This window comes from Sebastes umbrosus, chromosome 3 (genome assembly GCF_015220745.1).
Source record: "Sebastes umbrosus isolate fSebUmb1 chromosome 3, fSebUmb1.pri, whole genome shotgun sequence".
NCBI classification, from domain to species: domain Eukaryota; kingdom Metazoa; phylum Chordata; class Actinopteri; order Perciformes; family Sebastidae; genus Sebastes; species Sebastes umbrosus.
Window position 1 is genome coordinate 5,748,978 of NC_051271.1, and position 25,566 is coordinate 5,774,543.

At 40.9% G+C, this 25,566-nt stretch overlaps 1 protein-coding gene across 2 annotated transcripts in view; it reads right to left on the reverse strand.

Annotated features, from left to right (window-relative positions):
- Positions 1 to 25,566, reverse strand: part of LOC119486018 (zeta-sarcoglycan) — a 396,811-nt gene that overhangs the window by 178,456 nt on the left and 192,789 nt on the right. For both annotated transcript variants that reach the window (XM_037765910.1, XM_037765911.1), the window contains exon 2: positions 5,586 to 5,795. In XM_037765910.1, the coding sequence (XP_037621838.1) occupies positions 5,586 to 5,795 (210 nt within the window). The remainder of the gene's footprint in view (positions 1 to 5,585; positions 5,796 to 25,566) is intronic.

Consider the following 25,566-nt stretch of genomic DNA (forward strand, 5'->3'; position numbering starts at 1 on the left):
AGAATCATAACCAAACTAGGGAAAAGGACAAAAGGGCCCAGTTGAAGTGTATTACAGTAATGTTATTACTGACATGAACTCCATGTTTCTCTTTGGTTTTCTGTTGTTTAACTGAAAAATGCAAGTTAAACTAAAATGAGCTGAAGAGAACCTATTGTGCTTTTTCCCTTTCCATCAGTGCGTTATATAGTCTTGTGTGCATGTAAACGGTCTGCAAAGTTACAAAGCCCAAAGTCCACGCCAAAAGGAGTTACTTTCCTCAACAGAAACACTGCACACTTCTGTAACGTGGTGATGTCACCAAGTAACACATCTGCATAATACCTGCCTAGCAGCTAGTTTGGCACGCCCTCAAACAAATCTAGTTAGAGCGGAGCTGGAGCGGAGTTCGAAGAGTTTGGTTCGGTATGGGGGTGGAAAGAGGTGCTGCAGCTCAGCCGGTTTGAGAAAAGTAAAGCGTTTTTTGAACATTAAAGCACGGAAATATGTTCTAGTAGAAAGCCAAAATGCAAGTATGCTCCAGAAAATAAGCATAATAGGTCCTCTTTAAATGAACCGGCTGTGAAATGGGAACCAGATAGCCGTCTCCGTATTTTGGACTTAACTGAGACGTGTTTGCTTGATGAGCATCACCTGTTTGTTTTGTTTCTTTTCATTCCTGTGAAAATTATGGGTGTAAGAAAATGTAGAAAATATTGAATATTGCAATATTGTTTTGTGATATTGTATCAATTCTCAAACTGTCTACATTTTTAATTAATAGTATACATGCAAATGTCAGCAAAGAGAAACTCCCTCTCGGTGTATGTGCCCTTTCGAAGTAGTGCAATGATGTTGGATGTTACAGGGACTGTGATAAATGCAAATGCAGATCCCACTGTTTTGATTGCATAAAGAAAATATGGTGGTGTGTTCTTTATACTAAGTTTTCCTAAAATTAGATTAAAAAATGTGCAATGTATCGTATTCCCAGATTCTTGCCAATTCACAGCCAGGCTGAAAATCTCTCCATATTCTACTTAACATGTCATTTTTCCTTCAGGATAAATCTCGCTAACCTGAGTTTTAATAACCTTGCTAGCATCAGAGCACACAGGTGGAACTTATGAATCATAATGTTAGCTCTTCCAGCAGTTATTACAATTCAATGCAGCAATTAATGTTTTAAGTTACAACCCGTGCTTCTCAGGTCAAAATGTCTGCTGTGAAAAAGGTCTATCCACTTTTTTTTTTAATTGGAATTTGTGATACGAATACATAAAGGTTACGCTTGTTTAATAAAGATTACATTTGTTTCACTGTTTACTATCCACCAGGAATGTTAATTATGCTAATAGATGATTGATTATGAACAGTTCCACCTTCACCAACATAGCTCTGGTGGAAACACCACTCTTCTCACTCTTGCGGTCTTTTTCCTTCAGGTCTATTTTACAGTTTAATGCAGTCAAACACAGCTGTAAACATTCTTTGAAATGCTAATACAGTTGCTATGTGACATTTCTGATGAAGCGTCAACCAATTATCACCGTGTGTGCAGCAGCCACTGAGAGGTCACAGTGGCTTCAAAATTAAAGCAGAAATATATTATTTTCAGGCGGTAATAATGTTATTATGCTGGGATACATTTAAGCTTAAATGACCACATGCATTATTTGGTCATATGACATATGGAGCACCTAACAGTGTTATATTAACTTTGGGAATTTGTGACTTACTCTGAGCTATAAAAGGATATTGTTTCTCTCGTAAATACTGCATATTATGCTCTACCTCATGCTGCCTACAAACACTATACAGGTTTTATATAGAGGCATGTTTTAGGAAGGTAGTTTTGGGGGATAAGAAGAAACTCACAACGCTCACACGACTACTCAAACTCCAGACTGTGTCTGTCAAGTCATTATCCACTGACTTCCTCTCCATGGGACAGTAAGATGGACACCTCTCCATGTCTCTGAGGACCTCAGAGGCCGAGGACAGGAGGGAGAAGCTGAGTCTGGATGTTCAGACACTATATTTAAACCAGATGTAGACAGACACTTCCTCAACCCTATCAGCCCTCTGCGTTCTCTTCCATATCCATCACTCTCTTCTTCAACCCGTCATCCTCACCCCATGTCCTTCCTTCCTTCAGGCCTCCATAGCAATCCAATCTTCCTCAACCTGTCACTGCCTGTCTTACTGCTTTTTTTTTTTTTGGTTTTGTTTTGTTATGCTTCTTTGTTTTTCCCTTCTCTGTTGACCATACTGATCTCTGCTCCACCAGCTACTCTCTTTCAAACTTCACCGTGTAGCACTGCAAGACACTGGATTAAAAGCTCGACAACTGGAGGGATGCTGTTTGCAGGGTAACACACAGGATATTAATCTGTACGATACTTATTTCAAAAGCAGTCTAAAGTCTGACGGCTGACAGAAAACAGGGTCCAAGAGAGGTCATGTGTATTTTCTATTTTCTTTTCTTTTGTTCAGTATCTGTGTGTCTTCTAGAATATTGAGGTCCTTCTTTTTCTTGCCAAGTCCATTTTCACATTTGCAGGCTTTAATTTGTTTTTACTCACTCTCAAATCCCTTTCATAGCAACTCAAATGAACAAATATGTGGAAATGCAACTTTTTTTTGCCATAGCAAAAACATATTTTGAAGGATGCTACTCAGATTGTGTTATTCGTTAAAGAATCAACAAAGGGAGTTCTTATTCCATTGTAATTATTTGTAAAATGTTCACTTCCTGCATTTTTATTTGGTGAAAACCAGTTGATTCAGATTAGGGAGACATTTTAGTCATACGATCAAATAATAAAAATGTCAAAGACGACAGCTAGTATAAACGGGATGCAACCCCTTATAGACCCATCAATCACCCTGACCTATATCCTTCACATAAACATAAATTCAATAACTTTGAAATTGCCAGATTGGCACATTTATGAAAAATGCATGGGCCTTATTCTTATTGGTAGCATTTTTCTCATTAATGTTTCATGTATCACACTCACTCACATAGAATAAAACAAAAACTGTTTATCTATTTTCACTTCTATACTTCTATTCATGCACTTTTATCTGTTTTCTTTTTTTCTGCCTTTATAACCCCTCATGGTCTCTTTTACTGTTTCTGTTTTTCACTCACAGTATATATAGACTTTGAAATATCTTCTGCTCTTTCATGCTTAGAGCTGGCTTCCTCCCCTCAGGCACATTTAGTTGTCTCCCCCCCGTCTTTGCCCCCATATTGTGAAGTTGCTTATTGAAACATATGGCATGACGTGGGGGAGGCTTTACCAGAGGTTTGCAGGGGTCAACTTCTGCCTCATTTGCATACATACTATCACAGTGTAGTTTCTTGAGCCCCAAGGCGATAAGGGATATTGGATGTATGGGTGCTGTAACCCCCTGGATGAAAGTCTAGGTTGAAAAGAGATGAATAAACACACACTGAGGCTAGCACTCTAGCTGACTAGAGATGTTTTTGGCCTAAAAGGGCCTGTTGCTATTTTGTGCCAGTGTTCAGAGCAAAACTAATAACTATATAGTATTTCCTACAGCGGCTGTTCCCCCAATCAGTCAAGCCAAATGTACTTATTTGGCATTTTAAAAGCACAAAACCATTGTGTATCAAAGTGATTCCCAAAAGAGGTGCTTACAGAGCAGAGAGAAAGGAGGCACAGCCTGGACATCAAAAGCAATATCCAAACATAATGAAAATAAGGACGTAGTTAAAATCACAAAATGCGGGCAATAGAGCATAAAAAAAGGATGTCAGCCACATTGAGAAGCCGATGAATACAAATGTGGACTGATTCAGCTGATTTCTGTGTTTCACTCCATCACTGCTGCCACTGCTACGGGTATGGTTTGAATAGGATCCCGCAAATTATGGCACTCGTGGGTCAAAACAAAAGCAAAAAACTTGACTGGCGGCAGAAATTGAACCACTACCGACCAAAGATTTGAGGCTCTATAACATGTTACATCACTCCTGCCTTTTGCTCTTGACAGACATGTAGTAATTCACACATCCACTAGAGGTCTTTATTAGTTAAATGTAAACACAGGTTATACTAGGCAGGGAAACAAAAAAACTATGCTAAACCAAGACCACTGGAGAGCCTGAGTGGCAGAGCAAAGCGGCCGGGCAATATGAAAAATGTGTAACACCCCGTTGTTCAACAAAGAACTGTAGAGAAATCTCATTTTATAATGGGAGTCTTAATTTGGACAAGGCTCAAAATATTATATAGAGGGATCAAATAAAAAAAAAATATAAAAAAATTTAAAAAATTGGTCGTGTTTCTAGAAACATGGTCTTGAATGGGTGCACACAAAAAAATCCATGAGAATATTAACATGAAGAAGAAAAATACAGACAGGAAAAGCACATTATTACATATGTATGGAGATTACAATAGAATATACAGTTTGTAATTACTAATCAGTTTAGTGACAATTTGACTAATGACAGGGTTTTTTTCCTGCATGGAGACATTTCTGGCGCCCCCCAAAAAGGTTTTAGCCAGTACCAAAGGAAAATCACCAGCACCAAAATCATAAAAATTGAGAAAAAAACAGCAATTCAAATCCTCTCCGAATGTGGTTAATAAATGTAACAACGAACTCACTAATGGTTTAAAGTTATAAACCAGCACAAAAATGACAATTACCAGCATAATAATAAACCAGCATGTTCTGAGCAGACACATTACATTACAAACACTAACATTTGCACTAATCAGTTTTCAATATAACCCAGATATCATACTGTCCCTTTAAACCGGTATGTTACTCATGTTTATCACATCTGTTTGCTGTGTTAGCGACTAGCTATCCAGCTGTAGTTTGCTAGCACAGTCAGTTAGGCCCGCCGTGAGTCTTGCTCGTGCACTGACTGCACGCAGGTCGCTTATGCCTGACTTCCATCAACATATTGGCTGCACCACAAGGGGATAACCCCTCTGGATCAGCGCTACACGCCAATCAAGAGCGGCTACAGAGCGGAGTCGCCACCTGCGTTTGGGAGGAGCAGCCATGCGACCGTCTCGCTGAGGTCAAAGTATGTCAACAAACTGCAATGCATACTCCCAGTGATGCAATATATCAGAAATTGTTCATTTTCTCTTTTTTGTTTCTCTCTTGTATTCTGAGCACCTGGCTTTTGATGACTGGCCATTTATTCTATTTATAGTTATTTATAATGATCTAATTCCTAGTGAAGTTTACGGTTTCAGTGCACTGATGTAATGTTGGATAATAAAGTTTACTGTTAAACTGTAAAATATCCTTATCCATCATTAGTGGACAATAATAATTGAGAATGATCATTTTAAATAAAAGGACAACATCTGCTTCATATATTGATGCAACTGTAGTATACACACTTACAGATGTGTAGGTGTGTGAAAACACACACACACACACACTCCTATTGGACCTCTGTTGATTTTATCATCACTCCCATGTTGCATTACATTACAGCAAACCTTTTAAACCCCCTCTTTCTCACATAAAGTCCCACATAAACACAGAACCGTATAACACCCTGGCATTTAAATGACACATGCACACACACACACGCCTCTTACCGGAGTGAAGTTCATGACTTTGAGGATCCAGATGGTCAGTGCCAGGTTGACGATCATGGTGACGAGGAGGAGGAGGATGAAGAAGTACAGGCATCTCTTCCTCCAGCCGTAGATTCCCACTGCTGGGTAAACCTGGGCGCCGCACACCGACGCCCCCCGCTGGTGGAGCGGGTTGGGCTGGGCCGCGAGGATATACTGCTCCTGGGTCATCTGAGAGGGACACAGATATGAAGACTATACGTAAGAATCACATTTATTGTTAATAGACATTTCTCTTACATTTCCATCTGTCTAACACGGTTTTGAGTGAATAATATAGAGTTTATTAATTCTGAATAAAGAGGCCGGAGTCACCAGCATCGTTGCCATTTATCAACTGAAGTTACTTAGTAGTTTCATTCACTTAGCAAGTCTTCCTTTTATGAAAATATGCAATTGTTCATCTCTGCGCAGATACTAGATAAGCATCGCAGGGAAGATTTGAAGGATAAACGAGAGAGAGAAACAGTTTATTCTTCCCTTTTTTCATCCGTGCAGTGCAGACAAAGTTTTAGTCACGGCGGTGGGGAGGATGGAGAAGGTATTAAACAGGTGAAAACAAAGAGAACAAGCAGAACAACTAAGAAAAAGAGAGAAAGACAGAGGAAAAGCAGGAGACACTGAACGAGTTTGGAAGAGAGAGAAAGCAGGGGCGAGTGTTAGAAAGGAGAAAGACCAAGGCATGATAAAAATGAGATAGAGGCGGCGCGGTGAAGTGGAGAGATAGCACGGCATCAAGTAGTAAGAGGTAGAAAGGGAGGATGGAGAGAGAGAGAGAGAGAGAGAGAAAGAGTGAGAAGGGGAAGATAAGACGGCAGAGGAGGACTGAGTCCATTAGTTGTAGTGCAGTAGGAGGAGTCATTGGTGGCAAGAGATATGGACACTGGCTGCAAGGCACTACTATCTCTGTCCATCTCGGACTCTCTAACTCCCTCTCACTCTCTTCACCTCGCTCTCTCTACCTCTAACTCTCTCTCTCTCGCTCCCTAATTCACTTCCTATCTCCATTCTGCACCTCTCTCCCTCTTTATCAGTCTCTCTCTCACACACACATTATGTCTTTATTTGCTGAGGCTGCATGACCTTAACACCTCACTGACTGTTGATTTTTTCCCCCCCTGCAATGCTTCTTCTCCATATAGTCTCACATGATGATACCAACAAGCCTTGATGGGAAACAAAAATGCTGACTCTTGCTTTGCCTGCAGGAAAAAAAAAAAAAGAAAAGAAAAGAAAACGCAGACTTGGCCTGTTCAACTTTTGTTGGGTTTTCAGTGGAAGAGTCTCAGAAGCAAATATCAATCTTTAATCTGCGTCTCCACATGGGTCCCGTTTCTCAGAAAAGCAAAGCCCGAGGTCTTATTGAGCTATTGATGTTATGACGACGCATAAACACCTTCAAAACTTCAAAATGTCACTATTGCTAGGAGTTTTGAGATCGTTGTGTGTCGATTTTGTGGGGATATATAATCTGACCGAGGATACTGAAGGGGCAGTGGTTAGTACCGCTGCTTCACAGCAAGAGGGTCACAGGTTCAAACCAGGCTCGGGGCCCTTCTGTGTGGAGTTTGCACGTTCTCCCCGTGTTAGCGTGGGTGTTCTCTGGGTTCTCCGGGGATTTCTCCGGGGTGTTTTTGAAAAACTGCAATACCTTTTATGATATTAAGCCATTAAAACTCTCAGACTGCCCATCTAGCTAGTCGGGAACAACGTTAAATAAATAAATTATAAATTTTGGCGAGGAAAAACTAGCATGGCGATATTCAAAGGGGTCCCTTGACCTCTGACCTCAAGATATGTGAATGTAAATGGGTTCTATGGGTACCCACGAGTCTCCCCTTTACAGACATGCCCACTTTATGATGATCACATGCAGTTTCTTGCATGCAGTACAAATGTCTTGAGATAACTTCTGTTGTGATTTGACGCTATATAAAAAATAAATTTAATTGAATTGAATGTGTTATTTTCGCCTATACTAAAATGGTGTATTTGAATATTTCTGCATACTGGGGTCCCTAAACAGTCTTGAATTACATAAATTGGGTATGACTATGAAGCTGAGACTCTTGTAGATCCAATGAACCCAACTGTATTTATGTGTGATGATGTTAGTCCCCATTGTAGCCATTTCATTGTAGTGAGACCATTTTTTAAAACTTGACCTCACTGTATAAAATGAGCTGTGGTGACCTCTAGGATAATCACAGCCTCATTAAACTTCACAGCCACAAACTAGAGACCTAGATCTTTCAGAGCATGGAAGAGTTTTCTGGCTAGATTGACAATAAGGGGGTTTCTGAGCAGTTGACACAACAGAAGTGCTCGACATCCAATCGCCGAAAAATGCAATTCTTGCAGATACCTCCAAATGTCAAACGTTTTTGATACCAAATCACAGCATGGCTTTTTCTATGGTGTTCCTCAAGGTCTTGGTGTCTTAATTTGGTATTTTGGAGGGATTATTGATCATTTCTATCAATTCTTGAGTGGTAAAAAATGGTTAAATTTAGCACCAAATGTGTGTAACAAATGGTATCAACCCCAAAATTGCTGCAACAACTTATGAAACATAATAGAGCATGGGAATAACAATAATATACTTATATCATGTTTATGCACTGATACACTTTCACAATGTATTTCAAATAATTAATTAATGTATCAAACCGAGACCAACATATCTCAACCTTTCATGTGAAAATCCTAGAATAATCAACTAAAAACTAATGGTCTCACTAACAATACCAGTCTGACCAGTCCTACAGTCTGATGGTGTGTTACAGAATCTAACTCAGTGGTTTTCCCTCACACTTCAGGAGACATTTTACACCTGACTTAACAGAGATTCTAGGTAACTGGACTTTGATAAGGCGGAGCCCAAACACGTCAAATCCAGGCGGAAATGCACCCAAGATGCAGTGAAGACTCAATCACCCAAAACATCCCCGGAGATACACATAAAATACGTTTGGCTGCATTAACTATGAAGAGTGAATAGCAATATACTGTATATATATTTTTAAACGGAGAACAAGAAAAACACAGCTTTTAATATCAGACGTAAAGGGAGGCGATGCAAGGATATGATATATATCACAATCTGCTTTCCTGGCAGACCGAATATGCATTCCATATTCGGTCTCAATGCAATCCAATTAATTTATTTCCAGGCACAAGCTGGATACGAGACACATATTAATGCCAGCTGGAAAGGGTTTGTTGATTGTCAAGTGGGCAAATGGATTGATGTTGTTTTCTCTTTTCACAGTGAAGGAAATTCTCCTGCAATGTTCTCAGCTGGTTCATCTGTTGCACTTTTTTGGGAGCACCTGTTCCGTCTGCTCAGATACAATGCAGATGAATCAATAGCAGTGCTGTGGACTAGAGCGTTGGAATGGGCTGGTGATAATTGTATCTCAGTATTCGGCGTCCACACTGAATCAATAGCAGAGTGTGTGTGTGTGTGTGCGGTTATGTTTGCTGTGTGTGTGTGTATACTGGAGTTTTCTGTGGTGCCCTAGAATGCTAACCATTTTCTCTGCATGTATCAACAGTGGGAATCAATAGGTGCACATATATCTGTGTGTGTGCGTGGGTGGGTGTTTTTGCATGGGTGTTTCAAAAGGGCAAGAATGTGAATCAGCCGAGGAACCGATGTAAACAATGAAAACAAAAAGCTATTCCTCTTTCTTTTTTTTTCCAGAGTCAGAAATAGTTTTGTTGCCAAGTAGGTTTTAAAATAGGTTTTCACATATAAAGAATTTGTCCTTTTTTTAGCGGGTAACGACAAATAGTAATAAATATCCACTAGTGGCATTGAAATACTGAATTCAGTGTCACGTCTAGATTGTGTGTAGGGATGTCGTGGTGAAGGAATTGCCCTTGCAGTGATAATGATTGGCTCAACAGCGCGATATGTGTATTGCTTTTTTTGGGGGAAATTACTTTATTTCATCCTGATTTTAGTTCTGTTTAAATAAGCTTTATTTAGCTTTGTTTATTGTTGAATGCAGAACAAAGAAGGGCATCGGTTTGCGTCTGGTTGCTACAGTATGATACGGAATATCAAAGGCAGAGTATTTGCTCTGGATGAAGCGAAGACTGAAGCACGTAAGGAGATAGGATGGATCCACCGGTATATATGTGCAGTAGAGTTTTACCCAAAGTTAACCATTATTCAATTATCAACGACGACCAGAAAACAACACCATATTTGCAGCGCTAAGCGCAGAATAGACGCTCAGCACCTCATCACGCTGCTGCCGTTTGTAGCGTCAAAATGCGGCACTCCCATTACAAAGAATTCAAAAAAGAAAAAATGTGAACATTTGGCTTGTCAATATTGCGGTTATTACAACAGCCCTGATTGTGTGCGGCCACTTTTGTGACTTCATTCTGACTCACGTTTTTGTTTTTCTTATGTATTTGTGACTCATTTCACTCACAGCTATGCGTGGTTATCAATCCAGCTCAGCATCTTGACAAAATATGATTTTCTCCTCCCCCATAGTTCCCCAGATTCATGTATCATATTTGTCATACTTTTTTTTCACACTGCCTTTTGTTACAGAAAAACGCCCCGCTCCCTGCCCTTCGTCACCCTTTCCTCACGTCTCACTACTTCCCCCGGCTCTCTTCCTTTCCCTCCATTCCTATTTCATTCCATCTATATTTGTCAATATCATTTCTATCTTTCTTTTCAGTCATTAACCTTCCATCTTAATTCAGATCTAAAGCATCCTCCTGTCCTTGCCCTCCAACCTACCCCTCCATCACCATATTACTTCTCTCCATCTCCACATTCCTTCTACTCCTGCTTTCCTCACTCACCTCATTTCTTTCTTCCTTTCCGCTCTCTGTTCTTAACCAATCCATTTTGTTACCCCCCTTTTTCCTCCCTCCCGCCTTCTGTCCTACCCTCACCCCTCCCTCCCTCCCTCCCTCTTCCAATGCATTTCTTAGATTGAACTGACAACAGAGTCATCAATCAATCCCATGGTGCACCACAAGCCTGGAGGCCCTGCACAGCATGACCCAACTTTATTAACATCATAATGTCTTGACAGGCATAAAAACAACAGCTATTAGAGCCACGTCGCCATGGTAACCGTTACAGCATGCCGTCAACTGTGATCAAACAATGATCTCAGCAGAACCAATACTCTAAATTAGACTGTATATACAGTATATAAATGGAATGATGTTTGGTGGTATGGTGGAACACGTAGAGGTCGGTGAACTGTGACTTCCAGATCAGAAGAAAAAATAATTAATCATAGTAATAATTTTCTTTTTTCACCACAGCAATTTGCCTGACTATGTGCAACTCGGCAAAATGGAAAGTAGCCCATTACGGAACAAAAAAGCCCCCGAAATCACATTTAGGACCAAAACGCAACATTTGTGAAATCATAACACCTTTTAGACCGTTTTAACATTGTGCAACATTTTAAAACATATATTGGTTAGTGACCACATAAGCACTATTAAAAATGTCAACATGACAAGGTGGTTAAAAGTCATCCAAACAAGAGCAGACACTATAACACACTCACACACGGTATCCTCATGTGACACCAGACTGAAGCTCAGCTCTTTACTTTGAGGATTAGATGGTGGGAAGATGAAGAGGAACTGAAAACGATGAGAGGAGATGAAGAAGAGTAGGGAGTAGACGAAAGAGACAAATGAGAAAAATGAAGAAGAGAGGAAAATATATGATTGTGATCCATGTATGTGAGTTATCTATCCCCCCCAACCCCTCGAAAATAAATGGCATTACTTTAAGAGCTACAGGAAATGAGACATGAGAGGACAGGAGATATCACTTGAGATTGTCTTTCAAAAGCTCCATTTCACAATAAAAAAAGACTCTCCAAAGTCATTATGACAAATCAATCACAAATGTGCTCCCATATGACAAGTCACGGGGGTTCTTTGCAGAGGATAAGAGATCATGTTTTGTTTCAAGCTGGAAGCAATATGTCTGGATATCATTTTAATGATGCCTATGTAAAACGCAAATAGTGTTTCAGTCGCCTGCTGTGATTGCAGCTCCGTGGGCACTTCCTGTTCTGATGCAATATTAAGCTTCTCATACATGTCCGGTGAGAGACATTTCAGAAGAAGCGGACACTGATGCAGTGTCATCCTCTCTCATTATGCAGCTGACTGAATGTTAATGCATGTGGGATGTGAAGCATGTGTCAAGTCTGATTCGGCTTGGCGGACGTCTTGGATGAAGGCGAGAGGCGAGGATACACGTGTGCGCTGCCTGATAATGTATGTGAAGGCCGGAGAAATTGACAGAAGGCTGGATATGGTTGGATCTGACGTGGACGCATGGATGGATAACGAATGAAAAAGATGGATGGATGGACTCAAAGTCAGAAAATCAGACGGCTTTAGATTTCGCTTCATAGCTGAAATGGGTATCAAAGTGTAATCAGTATGCGGGCATGGCCGATTGGTGCTGCTGCTATACGTGAAGCGCTGGGGGGGCGATCCAATGTATCTGTCAGCCGGCATCACACGGCCCGGCTCTCCTCTCATCTGCTTATACTCAATCAATAACCACCGCTTCGATACGGCTCCACTTCTGATGGCCTTGACATTCTCTCTGTTTCTCTTTCTGTCGGCCTCTTTAATGCGAGCTCCAATGGAGAGCATTTACTATGCATAGTTGAGTGGTAGAGATCAACCACTGTGGGTTTTTTATAAGAGTGAACATGATATTGGTAGATTTAAAACGGAGGGAGCCAAAATGTTGCATCGATATTCAATACTGTTTCTTCAAATCTGACTTGTTTTCAGCAAATTATAGAAAACACAGGTGGTATTAACTGAATGCTACAGTTTTGTTCATTCAGATCATTATGTGACACTACTTCAACATGTGGGATAGATAGGATAGGATGCATTATACTATACAGACAGAGAGAAAGATTACAGCAGAGAAAAAAAAACAGTTTTTAAGGGCAGAGCTAGTTATTGGAAAAGTAATGCAATAAATGATGTGACAAAGTACTGCACCTCGGGAGTACTGCTTCTAAATAAAGTACATATGTAGGTTATTATTTCTTTGAGAAATGAGTACTAGATGTTCCTACTATTCAATTATATACTTATTAAATGGTTGGAACTAGTTTGGTGAAAAATAGAGTGGCTTCATAAATCACAGGACATTCTTTCTTATCTACAGTAAATGTTATTATGCTGAAGTATTACCTAAAGATCAAGGACTTCCACAGCTATTCAACGTAATTTGGCGCCTCTATCTCCAGACAACTAGTGTTCTCATTCTTGCAATCATCACTAATAATCTATGAATAATAATAATTATTGAGTTGAAAACCCATTAAAAAAATTAGCTGTGTATGAGTGGAAACTAAATGCCCAAAAAAAACAACAATAAAGATAATTGAAAGGGTTGTACAATCATCTCAGTTTTTTAATCAAACTTGTTATGAGAAAAGCTATTGAAATAATTGCAGGGGAATTCGATTAAGCTTTTTTTTATACACCTCCAATAAAGTTGCTTGCTACACGTACATCCAACACATCTCAACTCGACATGTACTGATGCCTTGTCAGACCCCTTGGCGTCACTTTACAGTCGCCGTAAAAACGTGCTAAACGTTGTGAATCAAACAAAAACACTTGCTTAAGATTAGGCAACAAAACCACTTATTTAGGTTTACACACATCATGATTGGGCTTAAAACTACTATGTTTGTAATTGAAAATGAAACAGAAAGTTGTGAACACGGGACACGAACGAACAGCTGGTAGTAAAGTGAAAGTGAAACTTAACGCACGGGACACGAACAGAGGTCTCCTGGATGAAAGCCCTGTTGTTTGTTTATCACTTTTGTCCATCTCATCTGCTGGACTCACTTTCCAAACACCTGGGAGGGCGTTAACATTCTGTTTTTCTTTACAAATCTCATGACTGAAGACCCAACCAGTCGACTCCAGGTCAGCATCGCCCTCGCATGGTGCAGAGCTGATTTAAAACAGTGGATGGCATGTTGAGCCAATTTCAACCCATGAAATGCCATTTTTTGTGGTAAGAAATGTCAATATTAACGCAAGTATTGATGTGTTTCATCACAATACAGGCATATCATTTAGATTACAGCTCAAAAAACATGTTTAAATGCAGCAGCTCTTTGTGACGATAAAAAAAATATCTCTTTCATGACCCTATTTCTAAATATTCATATTTATTTGTTTAATTTGATTTTCTTTATGAGGGACTTTTTAAACTTTTGTAATCATATTTTGGTAAATTATATTTAAAAATGTATCATATACTGTCACATTATTCTATGTAGATACAGTCAGTTCTTTGGCTCAAATAAATGTTAAGATACACAAATAAAAGCAACACCTGCAACACTGTACGGGGGCAGGTGTGTGAATGTGTGTGACGGAAAACTCAACAAGGGATTTCATGTCAATACTTACACATACAACAAAGTGTTGGTGTTCCCTCGCATGTACATTTGTTTTCTGTGTGTGTGTGTGTGTGTGTGTGTGTGTGTGTGTGTGTGAGGGAGTGTTTGTGCCAGCGTGATAAAACACTAAGCCAACCGAATTGGGAGCGCTCTGTGTTGGCTGTAGGTTGTTGGTTTGGACAGCCTGCCATCCCTCTCTGTCACTGTGGGCACTCAGGTGTTCAGCCAGTGGATGGATCACACACACTCTCTCACACTTACACACACAAACACACACACACGTGCACACAGTCCGAGAAACTCGAACACACATGTACACACACAAAAAAAAAGCCACACAAGCAACAAGCAAACACGTATAGACAGAAAAATCACACTGCAGCTACATGCACCAGCAAACACACAAGAACATCGGCAAACAAAGCATGCGTACACACTTGAACACACACACAGACACACAAACAGGGCTCCAGTGCAGCGAAGCGTTCACTATTCCAACAGATTTACGAGGTTCTGCTGCAGGCCTAGTGTAAAAAGAGAAGACTTAAAAGGATAACTCTTGCTCTCTCTCGCTGTCTCTCTCTCTCTCACACACACACACCAAACATATATCTAAGCCAAAAGCACAACAGCTGTCGCCATATAAACAACCTGTGACAGACAGACAGAGAGGACAGACGGATAGCAACATTAGAGGGAATGACAGAAACCAAAAAAAGGAAAGGAGTAAAAAAGTACAGCAAGGTGTGATAGTGATAGAGGAAATATAGGGTAGTGGTGTGGTGGCCTTTGTGTCTAAAGCCTCGTTTATACTCCCAGTAGACGTGTACACGGACAGCTGCGGCCACCACGGATGCAAAGTAGTTCTGTTTATACTGTCCGCTCGGAGAACGCGCTCCACACATGCGCAGTAGATTGCTACGCTACCATTTGTAGCACAGTGGCTGTGCGTACAGGTCCACACTGACATCTGCACAGATGATGACGAAGTTGACGTTGTGCGTACCCCAGCAGACCCACTAATGTGGAAGGTATAACTTTGGCTTAAGTGACCTTAAAGGACAACCCATGCAGTGAAGCCCCAGTGTTTAATACGAGCAGTCAATAGTGGCCTAAAACTACAGTAAACTTGTCACAATACTTCATCATAACATAAATAATAACAGTATTTTGTATTTATCCCTGTGACTTGTTTTGGTGACCCTTTCAATTCCAGATTTCTAAGTCTAAAATAGTATTATATGTCATATTTTTTTTTTAAATAGAATACAATATTTCAGTACTGGTTGTTTAAAGCTGAAGTAGGTAAGTTGGACAAAAATATGATTTAAAAAAAAAGTTAATACAAAGCAGTCACTATATCCTGTCAGTAGTGCATGAGACAAGTAATCTAAAAAAAAAAACAACATGCGCCTCGGTGTCCTCCGGTGCTCCTAATGGCATTTGCAAGATTTCACAGACCGGAGGAAAACAACCAATCAGAGCCAAGCTGGAGCCTGCCGTCTCTGAGCAGCTGTCAATCACTCGCGAACTCCCATCGAACGGTCAAACTAGGCAGCGCTGATCAAATATGAATCAATATTCTGTTACTGTAATGTTTATTTCCCGCCTCAAATGTGTTCAGAAACATCTTGTAGTGTACTGTTTAACTGTAAAATTAGAACTTTTGTGACCCGGCAGCCATGTTGAGATCAAGTTCAGGAAGTAACAAGCACCGCCCACCAGCCGTAGCAAACTTTCTTATTTTTATTTGATCAGCGCTGCCTAGTTTGACCGTTTGATCGAAGTTTGAGAGTGATTGACAGCTGCCTCCGTTGAATGAACAGCCAATAGGAACGCTCTCTCTCTGAGAAGACCGGTGATTGGCCAAAGTCTCACGTCAGAGTCTAGATTTTTTAAAGCCTGAAAACAGAGCCATGAGGAGGTGCAGAAGTCTAGTTTTCTCTCTCTCAGAACACTTGAATTACAATATGCTGAAAGGGAATTATGACATTTTTGCCCAATGATGCCAACAATGTTCTGCCTACTGCAGCTTTAAAGCCAGAGAATGATTCATGTTTAAAGAAAAACAAGTTGACTGTTGGTTGGAGGCAGGATTGGAACCCTGTTCTCCTTTACTTTTGAAGATGAATGCTTTGTACGCCGATCCATCCACTCCTACCTCCTCACACTTTTTGGCTTCATGCTTTGGCACTAAACTAAAACACGGGTTGTTTTAAGCTGTTTAAACAAACACGCTACACTGTGGTCTTTCTGAAGGGTACAGCCTCCTCCATCAGCGTGTTCATCTGATGTTGGTGTTTGTTGAAAGTCTGCTTTGGTGCTAAAGGGGCTGCTTTCTACTACTACTGTCTCTATTTATAGAGGCTCCGGAGTGAAAAGTTGTTCTCATTTGTCTCTGTCTAGATTTATCTCCGTCCAATGATGTCTTTCGTTTTTTCAGGACCCGCGAGACTAATTAGTGGATGATGGAAATGGAGAGGGAAAACGATAGAGGCCAGATGAGAGAGGGATCCAGTATAAAGAGTGGGGGAAAAGCAGGTAAATCAAAGGGAAAATAGAGGTCCTGATGTTGTTGTTTGATTGGCAGGTTCACTGCCCACACTGGGCCCAAACCTGTTTAGTGGGAAAGCTTCCTAACTATGGACCAGTAGCCACCGCATGGTATTATCCAGTCACACACTGCTACTGCCTCAGTAGGTAGTGGAAGGATGAATTGGTTTTTAAACTGCTTGGTTGCTCAAAATTGGTTGAAAATTGCTGTCATATTTTGCCACTTTTCAACAGCAGACCTGGGTGCATCCTGGCAAGCAAGCACTCGCTTATACCTACTATCAGAAGGAAACCTTGAGCAAACAACACAATAGATGGACAATAGAGAAGTATTTTTAGATTAAATTCTAGTTGCATTATAGAGGTGGAGCTAAGCAAGAAAAAAAAAGAAAACTGAGGTACCCACTAACTCATCATCATAATTAAAAGAACACGTTTTCTTAAATATTTTAAAGGATATAAAAGCGTCTAGTCTGCTTGGCTGTCAAAATAATGACATCGCTACACCTCCAGCCTTGCAATCGGAGTTTATACAGTCTGTTCTGCTGTCACCCGCCTGTAAATTATTGAGGAATGACAGTTTTGTAATGCTAGCAGGAGCAAAGTGAGACTGATGGCTGGACTCAGTAACTACAGTACCTGGATGGGCTGTGGCTATGAATTCTACTTTAGGAGGCTTGGCATTCATCATGCTTCTCTCTTGTTGGTTTGTAAAGACTGTGGTTTCCCCGGTACACTTGATGCCTTTTCATCATGACACACCATGACATTTATACTGTAATATTTTCTGTGTGGATGTCTTCTATTTCTGTATTCTGAGTGTACAGCCAGTAAAAAAAAGGGGTGGTATGGTGATAATCTGTTCAATAAGAGTAAAATAAGCAGATCATATGTTAACACTTTGGTGAGTATTAACTTGTAGCACTTTTGTTTAAACAGTGTTCAGAGTCACAATGATAAATACTGCATAACATTACCAGTGCTGGTTCACAGCAGTATTTCAGCACCAAGGACAGCTCCGTCATCAACACAGTGCTGGACAACAAGGAGCTCTCCATAGAGCTGAAACAACATCTACTCTTCTAATATCGCGAGTAGGGATGCAAATTTAGAATTTACTGATAGCCGACCCTCATTAACCGATTATTAACCGTTAACCGACCAGAATAATGCGTTGCATGTGGTGCTGTGGTTGTAGTGCTTCACAAGCCGCCCAGCTGTAACGATAAGCCGATGCACAAAAAGGTTAAATCCTTCATTTACCTCCTGCAGCAGTGTATGAGCACAACAGACAACTGAGTCCCCTAGTTCACCCGTCCGGGAGAGTTACTGTAGCAGCCACGATGCTGCATGTATTTTGTATTGTGCTCGCCGTTGTCACACACACACCGAGTGTCCGGCGGGCCGCGTGTGTGTGGCGGTCGGTGAGTGTGGGGTTGTCAGTAGCGTTATAGCTGTGAACGTAGCTGTAGCAGTTTGTGTACAGTTTATTTGTCAGTGAATAAATGTTACAACTCCTCAAGACTCAAACCAATTTCCTGTGTCTTGCAGCACCGGCTCAAACTCACTTAAGGTGGACTGTTAAGGCGGACCATCTATTCTCTTTAAGTAAGAAGCCGCTCCTGAGTTTTGCTCAGCTTTTTATTTAACTTTTAATATGTATTTTAACCGTTTAACCGATGGCATTAATCGCTAAAAATTCTTCATTCAATGTCAGTTAACATGTTAACAAAGTGACCAATCTGCACAACAAAACGTGTTCATATGGTGTTTAGATGCTCAGTTCTGTATTATAGTCAGCCCCTTGCTGTACAGCAGCTATTTAAATTAACATGTCTACACCATGGAGAGGCCTGTTGCTGCCACATGCTCCAACCATGCATGCATCACGCATAGATTTAACAACACAATGGCAGTATGGTATTGGCACAGCATCCTCATATGAATCACATATGTTCATTTATGCATGCAGTGCAAATCGTTTGTCATTATGTGTGAGTCTTTGTGAGCATTTGCACAATACCACTGCTGTTAAGTGCTGCCTATACATGTAGTGCCGTCCTGTGGTTAACGGTTTCTCTTTGCCCTCTTTCTTTCTGTTTCTCTCTCTGTCATAATGTGTTTGTCTATCTCCCCTTGAATTCTGTTTCAGCCCCATTCTTGCTCTTCCAATATCGTTGACATCCTTTCCTCAGCCTCCCTCACTCCCTCCCTCTCTTTCTCGCTGGCATGCTGCCTCCCGCTGAGTCAGTATCTGTCAATCAAAAAGACGCCACCGTTAAACTCCGCCAACAACAACAACAGACTTGAGCTCAGGTTTTTCCTCCTCCTGAAGAGATAGATGGAAAGCATCACGGAGAGAGAGAGAGAGAGTTTGCTGGCGATGCAGCCTGCCTTTTACAACTCTTTGAAACTCACAACAGAGGCTGATGAGTGAGTATGCTGTTTCCTGGTGTGGTGTGTAGGTGGTACCGTATCAGATTACACAACAGAAAGATGCTTTCATTCTACAAAAACATCATTCATCAAATATGTATTTCACAATTAAACATCAATGTTTGATTAATTAAACAATCTGAAGTTGTCAGTTGTGTGCATATGATTAATAATTATAGCAAATAGGAAAATAGGAACAGGATGTGTTAACTTCATTATCACTGTGGGAGTCAGTTATCACTGATTAACATAATGGTGCATTTTACGCAATGCCAATGGCGAAGGAGAACATTCAACATCATATAATGTTCCAGACAAGGGATGGCTTGAAAGGAACTAAAATAATAATTTCTGAAATGAATAAATTATATTAAATAAATTCATCTTTTGAAGGTCAACGCATGCCACCATCTAATACTGCATTTAAGACATGTAACCCACTTGGAGGCTTCCTAGAGAAATCCTCGAAATACAGGCCTGTTTATCTAAGTTATGCAACCACAAAAAAAAATAAAAAAAACATGTCAACTCGCAGCTCCACTGTCACACACAGTCAACTCTTGGATTGAAAGCTATTGCAAAGCGTTTGGTGCGCTGAAGAAGTCTTCACTCTGCTAAATCACTGTGTAAATAAAGCTAGTGATGTGGTGACAGTGTTTCAACAAAGGGACGTCATACTTCAGTTACAGACCCTGGAACACGATGATCGGCAGGAAGGACGGAGAGTGAGAGCCAGAAAGGGAGTTATGCTGAGGAATTTGTGTGTGTGGGTTGTTACGGTGGAGAAGATAAGTGCTGTGACTTTGAAAAAAGGACGAGAAAATAACTCCCTATCTCCTACTGTGTTATTTCTTAGAGGGGGTAGAACAATGGTATAGACGGCTTGCATGCATTTATGTGTGTGTGTGTGTGTTTATGAGATAGTGGCACTTAAAGAGAGGGAAATATAGGAAGGAATCACATGGAGAAGGGGGGGAGACAATTTCCAAGGGCAGGCACGCTGTGAGAGATGTGATGGACGCCTGCTGGAAGAGCGTCACATGCTTGTGTGTGTATGTGTGTGAGTAAATCTTTCCTGGTGACAGAATCAGCACACAGGCTTTATGACCCTGCTCAGTGAGCGAGCCTCCTCCATCATCACCAACCCCCCAGCACACATTAATACTGAACACACACACACACACACACACGCACACACATACACACACATACACACACATACACATACACACACACAGGCTAAATACATGACTATACAACTACTTTAACACTGGCAGTTAAAATTGAGTCCTGGTGTGAGAGCGGTTAAGGGTGCTTTCACATCAGGGACCCGGGCCCGGATCCGAGTACACTTGTCTCCAAAGTCCAATTTGTTTGATTGGTGTGAACGCTCCGTACTTTACTCGGGCACGGTTCATTGATCTGTACCTGAGTTCATGTGTACTCGGGATGTCACAAGAACCAATACTTTGGTACCAAGTCCATGTCAAAATTCTGAAAACGTGAACGGTACTCGTTTTTCTACAGTAGCGCAGGAACTATATAGGCACCGCCAGGGCTCCAGACTCACGGCGTCCCGTCGACGATAGAAAATGTGCTTAGGACACAGTAAACTCACTATCAACACATCCAGGGGACGCACCCTATTTTATCCCCGATAATGCTACATTGTGAACAACACATCCTTGTTGAAATCGGCAGGATGTTAGCAGCCGGTAAGCAAAACAGTCCTGCACGGAGCTAACAGCTAACGTTAACGGAAGGTGCAATTGATTTACGTTATGATGTAATCTTGTAATCTTCCTCACAAAACCAGCATGAAAATGGTAATAAAGGAGTGTATGTTGAAGTACATGGGATTTGTTATTTTACTTTTGTTTTTTAGGTCTCAAGAACAGAGAGTCTGGTATGGAGACATCATCCCTCCTATCTTCATGTACTTTTACTGTTTTCTGAGTTTAAAGAAATAAACCCACTAAAAGCAAAGTTTTTGTGAAACTGGTTCACTATTGACACTAGGATTAATTTATGCATACTGGCCGCAAAGGCATAATTTTCATTTTAAGTCAATGCAAATACGTGAGTGGATTACTTGCATGCTGGAGTCACCATGGAGACCACAAAGCACAATCTAATATAATAGATTGTTAGCACAGTCTTTCATTTAACACACCATATGCTAAAGTGTTAGCAGCAAGCACCCTCCATCCCACCTTGCACCTCTAGTGTATCTCTGTCTTTAGCATTACCTACATATCTCCCTTCCTCTCACTCACTTTCCCTTAACCCCTCCACCATCCTATCTCTGTTGGCATTCACTCTACTTGCATTTCTTTCTGACTTCTAATTGAGTTGTGTGTTGTCAGCCCAGCAGCCCTACTCAAAGCTCCCTTTCATGGCTTTGACCAAAGAGTGTATGTGTGAGTGATGTGTGTGATGTATGTCCAGCAGTCACTCATGTCCAAGTCCCCTCTATGGAGCACTCATATATCAACCCCAGAGCCCTGCACAGTATAATGGAATGAGCAGAGACTGGCTGACAAAGAAGGGATGAAAGGGAGAAAGAGAAAATCGCTGGGAGATAAGGAAATTAGTGACAGTGAGGCAGCCAATTGACTGCGTGTGACTGGAGGTATTCACATCTCCCTCGCTTTCATTCACTCATTCATCTTTTCTTCCTGCCATTGTAACCTTCCACATCGCATTCAAAAAGCCTCTCGCAGCTCCTCTCTGAATGCTTTTGCTTTAAAATGGCTATTCAAACCACTTGTGTCTAATGTCATTCTCGTCATTACAAGAATGTACTTCCCTCCATTCAGCTGAGAAATCTCAACACATACAAAACTTCAAATTATTCTTGCTCATATAACCTTTAGAATGATCTGTTGCTTTCACTGTGGCAGAACTCCAAATGTTTGAACTTGCTGTTCACCTTTCCAATCCTATTGCTTTTGAAAAGTGTCTCTCTCTCGCTCTCTCTGTCCTTCTGGTATACAATTATCATTTTGAGGCTTTTCATCAAATCTCAATGCCAGCTCAAATAAAAGTTAATGACTAGTGTCCCCAAAACAAACAGTAGTAATACATGCTTTGCAAATAGAAATATTTCTCTCTAGGAGAGTAATGTACCAAACTAAATCAAAATGCTCAGTACTAAAATGGAACATTTAACTCCATATAGGAATTATAACTTGCAGCACAGTATGTCCCTCATGCAATCTCAACCGCATGGATGTATCAGCAGTCTACTTTCCAAAACAAAGACTTAGACTTTATCAAATTGTAAATATAAATCCTTTATGTTAGGGCAAACACCATTAAAATCAAAGTGTGAATGAACTCACCAGGGAGGGAAACGGGGGCGTTGAACATAGTTATAAAACAAATTGCATGTGTAAGTGTGTAAGTGTGTATGCATACATGCAAATAAGTATATGGATTGAGGTCATGTGTACATCGGTGAAAGATACCAGGGATGTTTATAATTAACTGTTTAGCGGAGCGGAGGAGTTGTAGCATTTAATCACCGACAAGTAAACTGTACACACACTGCTACAGCTACGTTCACAGCTATAACGCCACTAACAACCCACGCACACACGGTCTCTCGGACACTCGTTAAAGTTACGCCTCGCTGACAGACCGTATGTGTGTATGGCGGCGGCGGCGAGCACGAAGCAACCGGCAACGCTAGAGCTGCTAACGTAGCACAAATACACACAATGTTTGTCGGACACTCGCTGAAGTTACGCCGGGCAGACACACAGCTGACAACATGAACTGATAAAAAGTTGTTCACAAAAAAAAGAGGAAATGAACATCAAGGATTTCAATTTGTATGTTATTTTAATCAAAAAGTGCGTACGTGTTGGACACTCGCTCTTTTCAGATCTCTCCTTTCCATTTTCTATCTGCTCAGTATGTGGTGTGAAGCTGTGAAAATGCTAAAGTTCTCCTCTCTTGTTGTCACTTCTCTCCCCCTTCCTGTCTGATGTCATTACATCTTTCTTTCTTTCTTTCTTTCTGAGAACAAACGTGTTGCGGTATACGTGCTTGTGTGCAGCTTTGAGGATGTGTTCCAGTGAGTCTTTGTCTACAACACATATGTACACACCCTAGATATACTGTCTTCTTCAAGGACACCTCGGCCTCTACCGCTGTATTGGCTTTCAGCCACTTTGAATTAAAGCTTTTTGCGTTCCGCTGCATCTTGCATACTGACAGTGTAGGGATGGTACATCTGTTTAGAAGGACACGTAGTACATACACACACGCATACCGACGAATGGCACTGCTTAAAACTCAATTGCTGCATGTACACATCACATGGGTTGCTGGTGTGCGTGTCAGCAAAGCAGTCAGAGCTGAGTTGCTAGTTTAAAAGCTGACATGGGGCTCTGGCCAGATGGACGGAAATAAATTAGCTATAGGACAGAGGTCAGGAGAAACTGAGTGTGGATAGAAGCTTGTGTACTGTGCTGTCTCCTTCAAATATATTATACACATATAAAGATATTAAGAAACACACCTTAATAAATCTAGTGATTACTAAGGGATTTCCCTTTAAGAGGCTAGAAGCATTTAGCACAATACCATATCAGGTGATCCTCAGAGATCATCATATTCAATGCTACATAAAGATGCTTTAGCACGTGTTGCATAGGAACAAAGGGCTACGGGCATTATCCAAAGTAAGATGATTTAACTGTTATACCGTGCCTCTTCGTATGCCCTATTGATTAAGCTAAACACATAAGTACTCATTAACTCAATAAAGTGGATATAGCTAAGCCAGATTTATGCAAGATGCACATCCACTGTGCAGCTTTATACATCTGTCTCCCAGTGATTAGCTGCACTGTCTCTTATATACAACTGCCCTTAACATAGTATATAGGCTGCAACAATTTAATGTTCTCACCTTTGAACAACTCCAGAGCGTACTTCAGTGTCATTTAGGGCTGCAGCTGACAATTATTCTCATTATCGATTACCCTGACGATTACTTTATAAATTACTCAAATGATTTGTTTGGTCTAAAAATCATCAGAGAACGGTGAAAAAGGCACAACACAGTCCCCCAGAGCCCAAGGTTATGCCATCAAATGTCTTGTTTTGGCAGGTCAACAGTCGAAAACCCAGAAATGTTCAGTTTACAGTAATGTGAAGACAAGGAAAAAAAGTTTTCAAAAGGTGGAACCATCATATTTTGGGCATTTTTGCTGTAAAAAATCCTTAAAAGATGAACAGATTATCAAAATAGTTGCTGATTGCTGAGCACACTATCACTGATCTAAGTGCACTTGATGTGATAAGCAGTTAGCTTGTAGCACTAAGGCAAATAATTGACCAAGGACACATGAATGACTTTGTTTTTTGGTTACTCCACTGTATACTTCCACTAAAGGTGATGTCAGGGTAATGTCCCAAAAAATGTTTAAAATACTGTGCATCTCTACCTTCATCTATAAACGGGCACACACACACACACACACAACACAACACCACACACACAAAAATACACCCGCTTCTAAAAACAACAAACAGATGCCTCTTTCCCAGCATGCAGCATTGACCTGTGCCTGCTGTTGCCGTGGTGATATGATTTATTAATTAGTCTGGTGTTTGATTGGCTTGTTAAAGGACAAATCTAATGAGGTACTTGTAGATGAGCGAGGTGGAAGTGATTTATCGCTGACACCAATCACCCCGCGAAACGCACGCAGATGAGAGGTACTGACAAGTGCTGAGAGGTATGAACACGCACGCACACAAAGTCACACATGCAACACCGATTTAACATTACGCTCCAACAGTATTGACCCTGGACATGGCCAAGGTGCTCCTGTTTCAGCTGTGGGGGTCACAGCAGGTGCCCCAGGTATGTACCTACAACATAATCTGTCTCAGTCAGACCAACAGTTTAGAAATTAAACAGCAACGGTTGGCTGAGGAAGGTAGTGAACTGTTTGTTGAGGTGTCTCTGCCCGTTTCTTTGTAGCTTTATGAGTTTAAAAGTGCTAATTTGGTAATATATCAGCAAACAGCTGTTTAGATATAGTGAAGTAATGTATACCTGAGAAGAAAATTAAGTCACACTGCCTCTGTGTGTTGTAATCTAAACTTCTCTGTGCGCCCCACTGGCTAGCTAACTGCAGCCACTCTGCACTAGGCTCATACAACGATTACAGCTGATAACGCCATCCCAAACCACGACAAGGTTGTGGAAGCGTAGCACCACCAAGCCCCCAGGAAGAGCGCCGGTTGTTGATGCCAATTTTTGTAGTGGCCAAACGGTGGTACTACAACTTTCATGTCAGTCACGTGATGCCATTGGGCCCAAAAATACTTTTTCCCATAGACTTACATCGGGAAAGAGACGTCTGTAACTCAGCGGATAATTTCTTTTGAGGTGAATCAACTTCCCAGTATGAACACTTTAATAGCCCTTATTTAAATCATTAGGTCCTAAAAGTTGTAAAACGCACTAA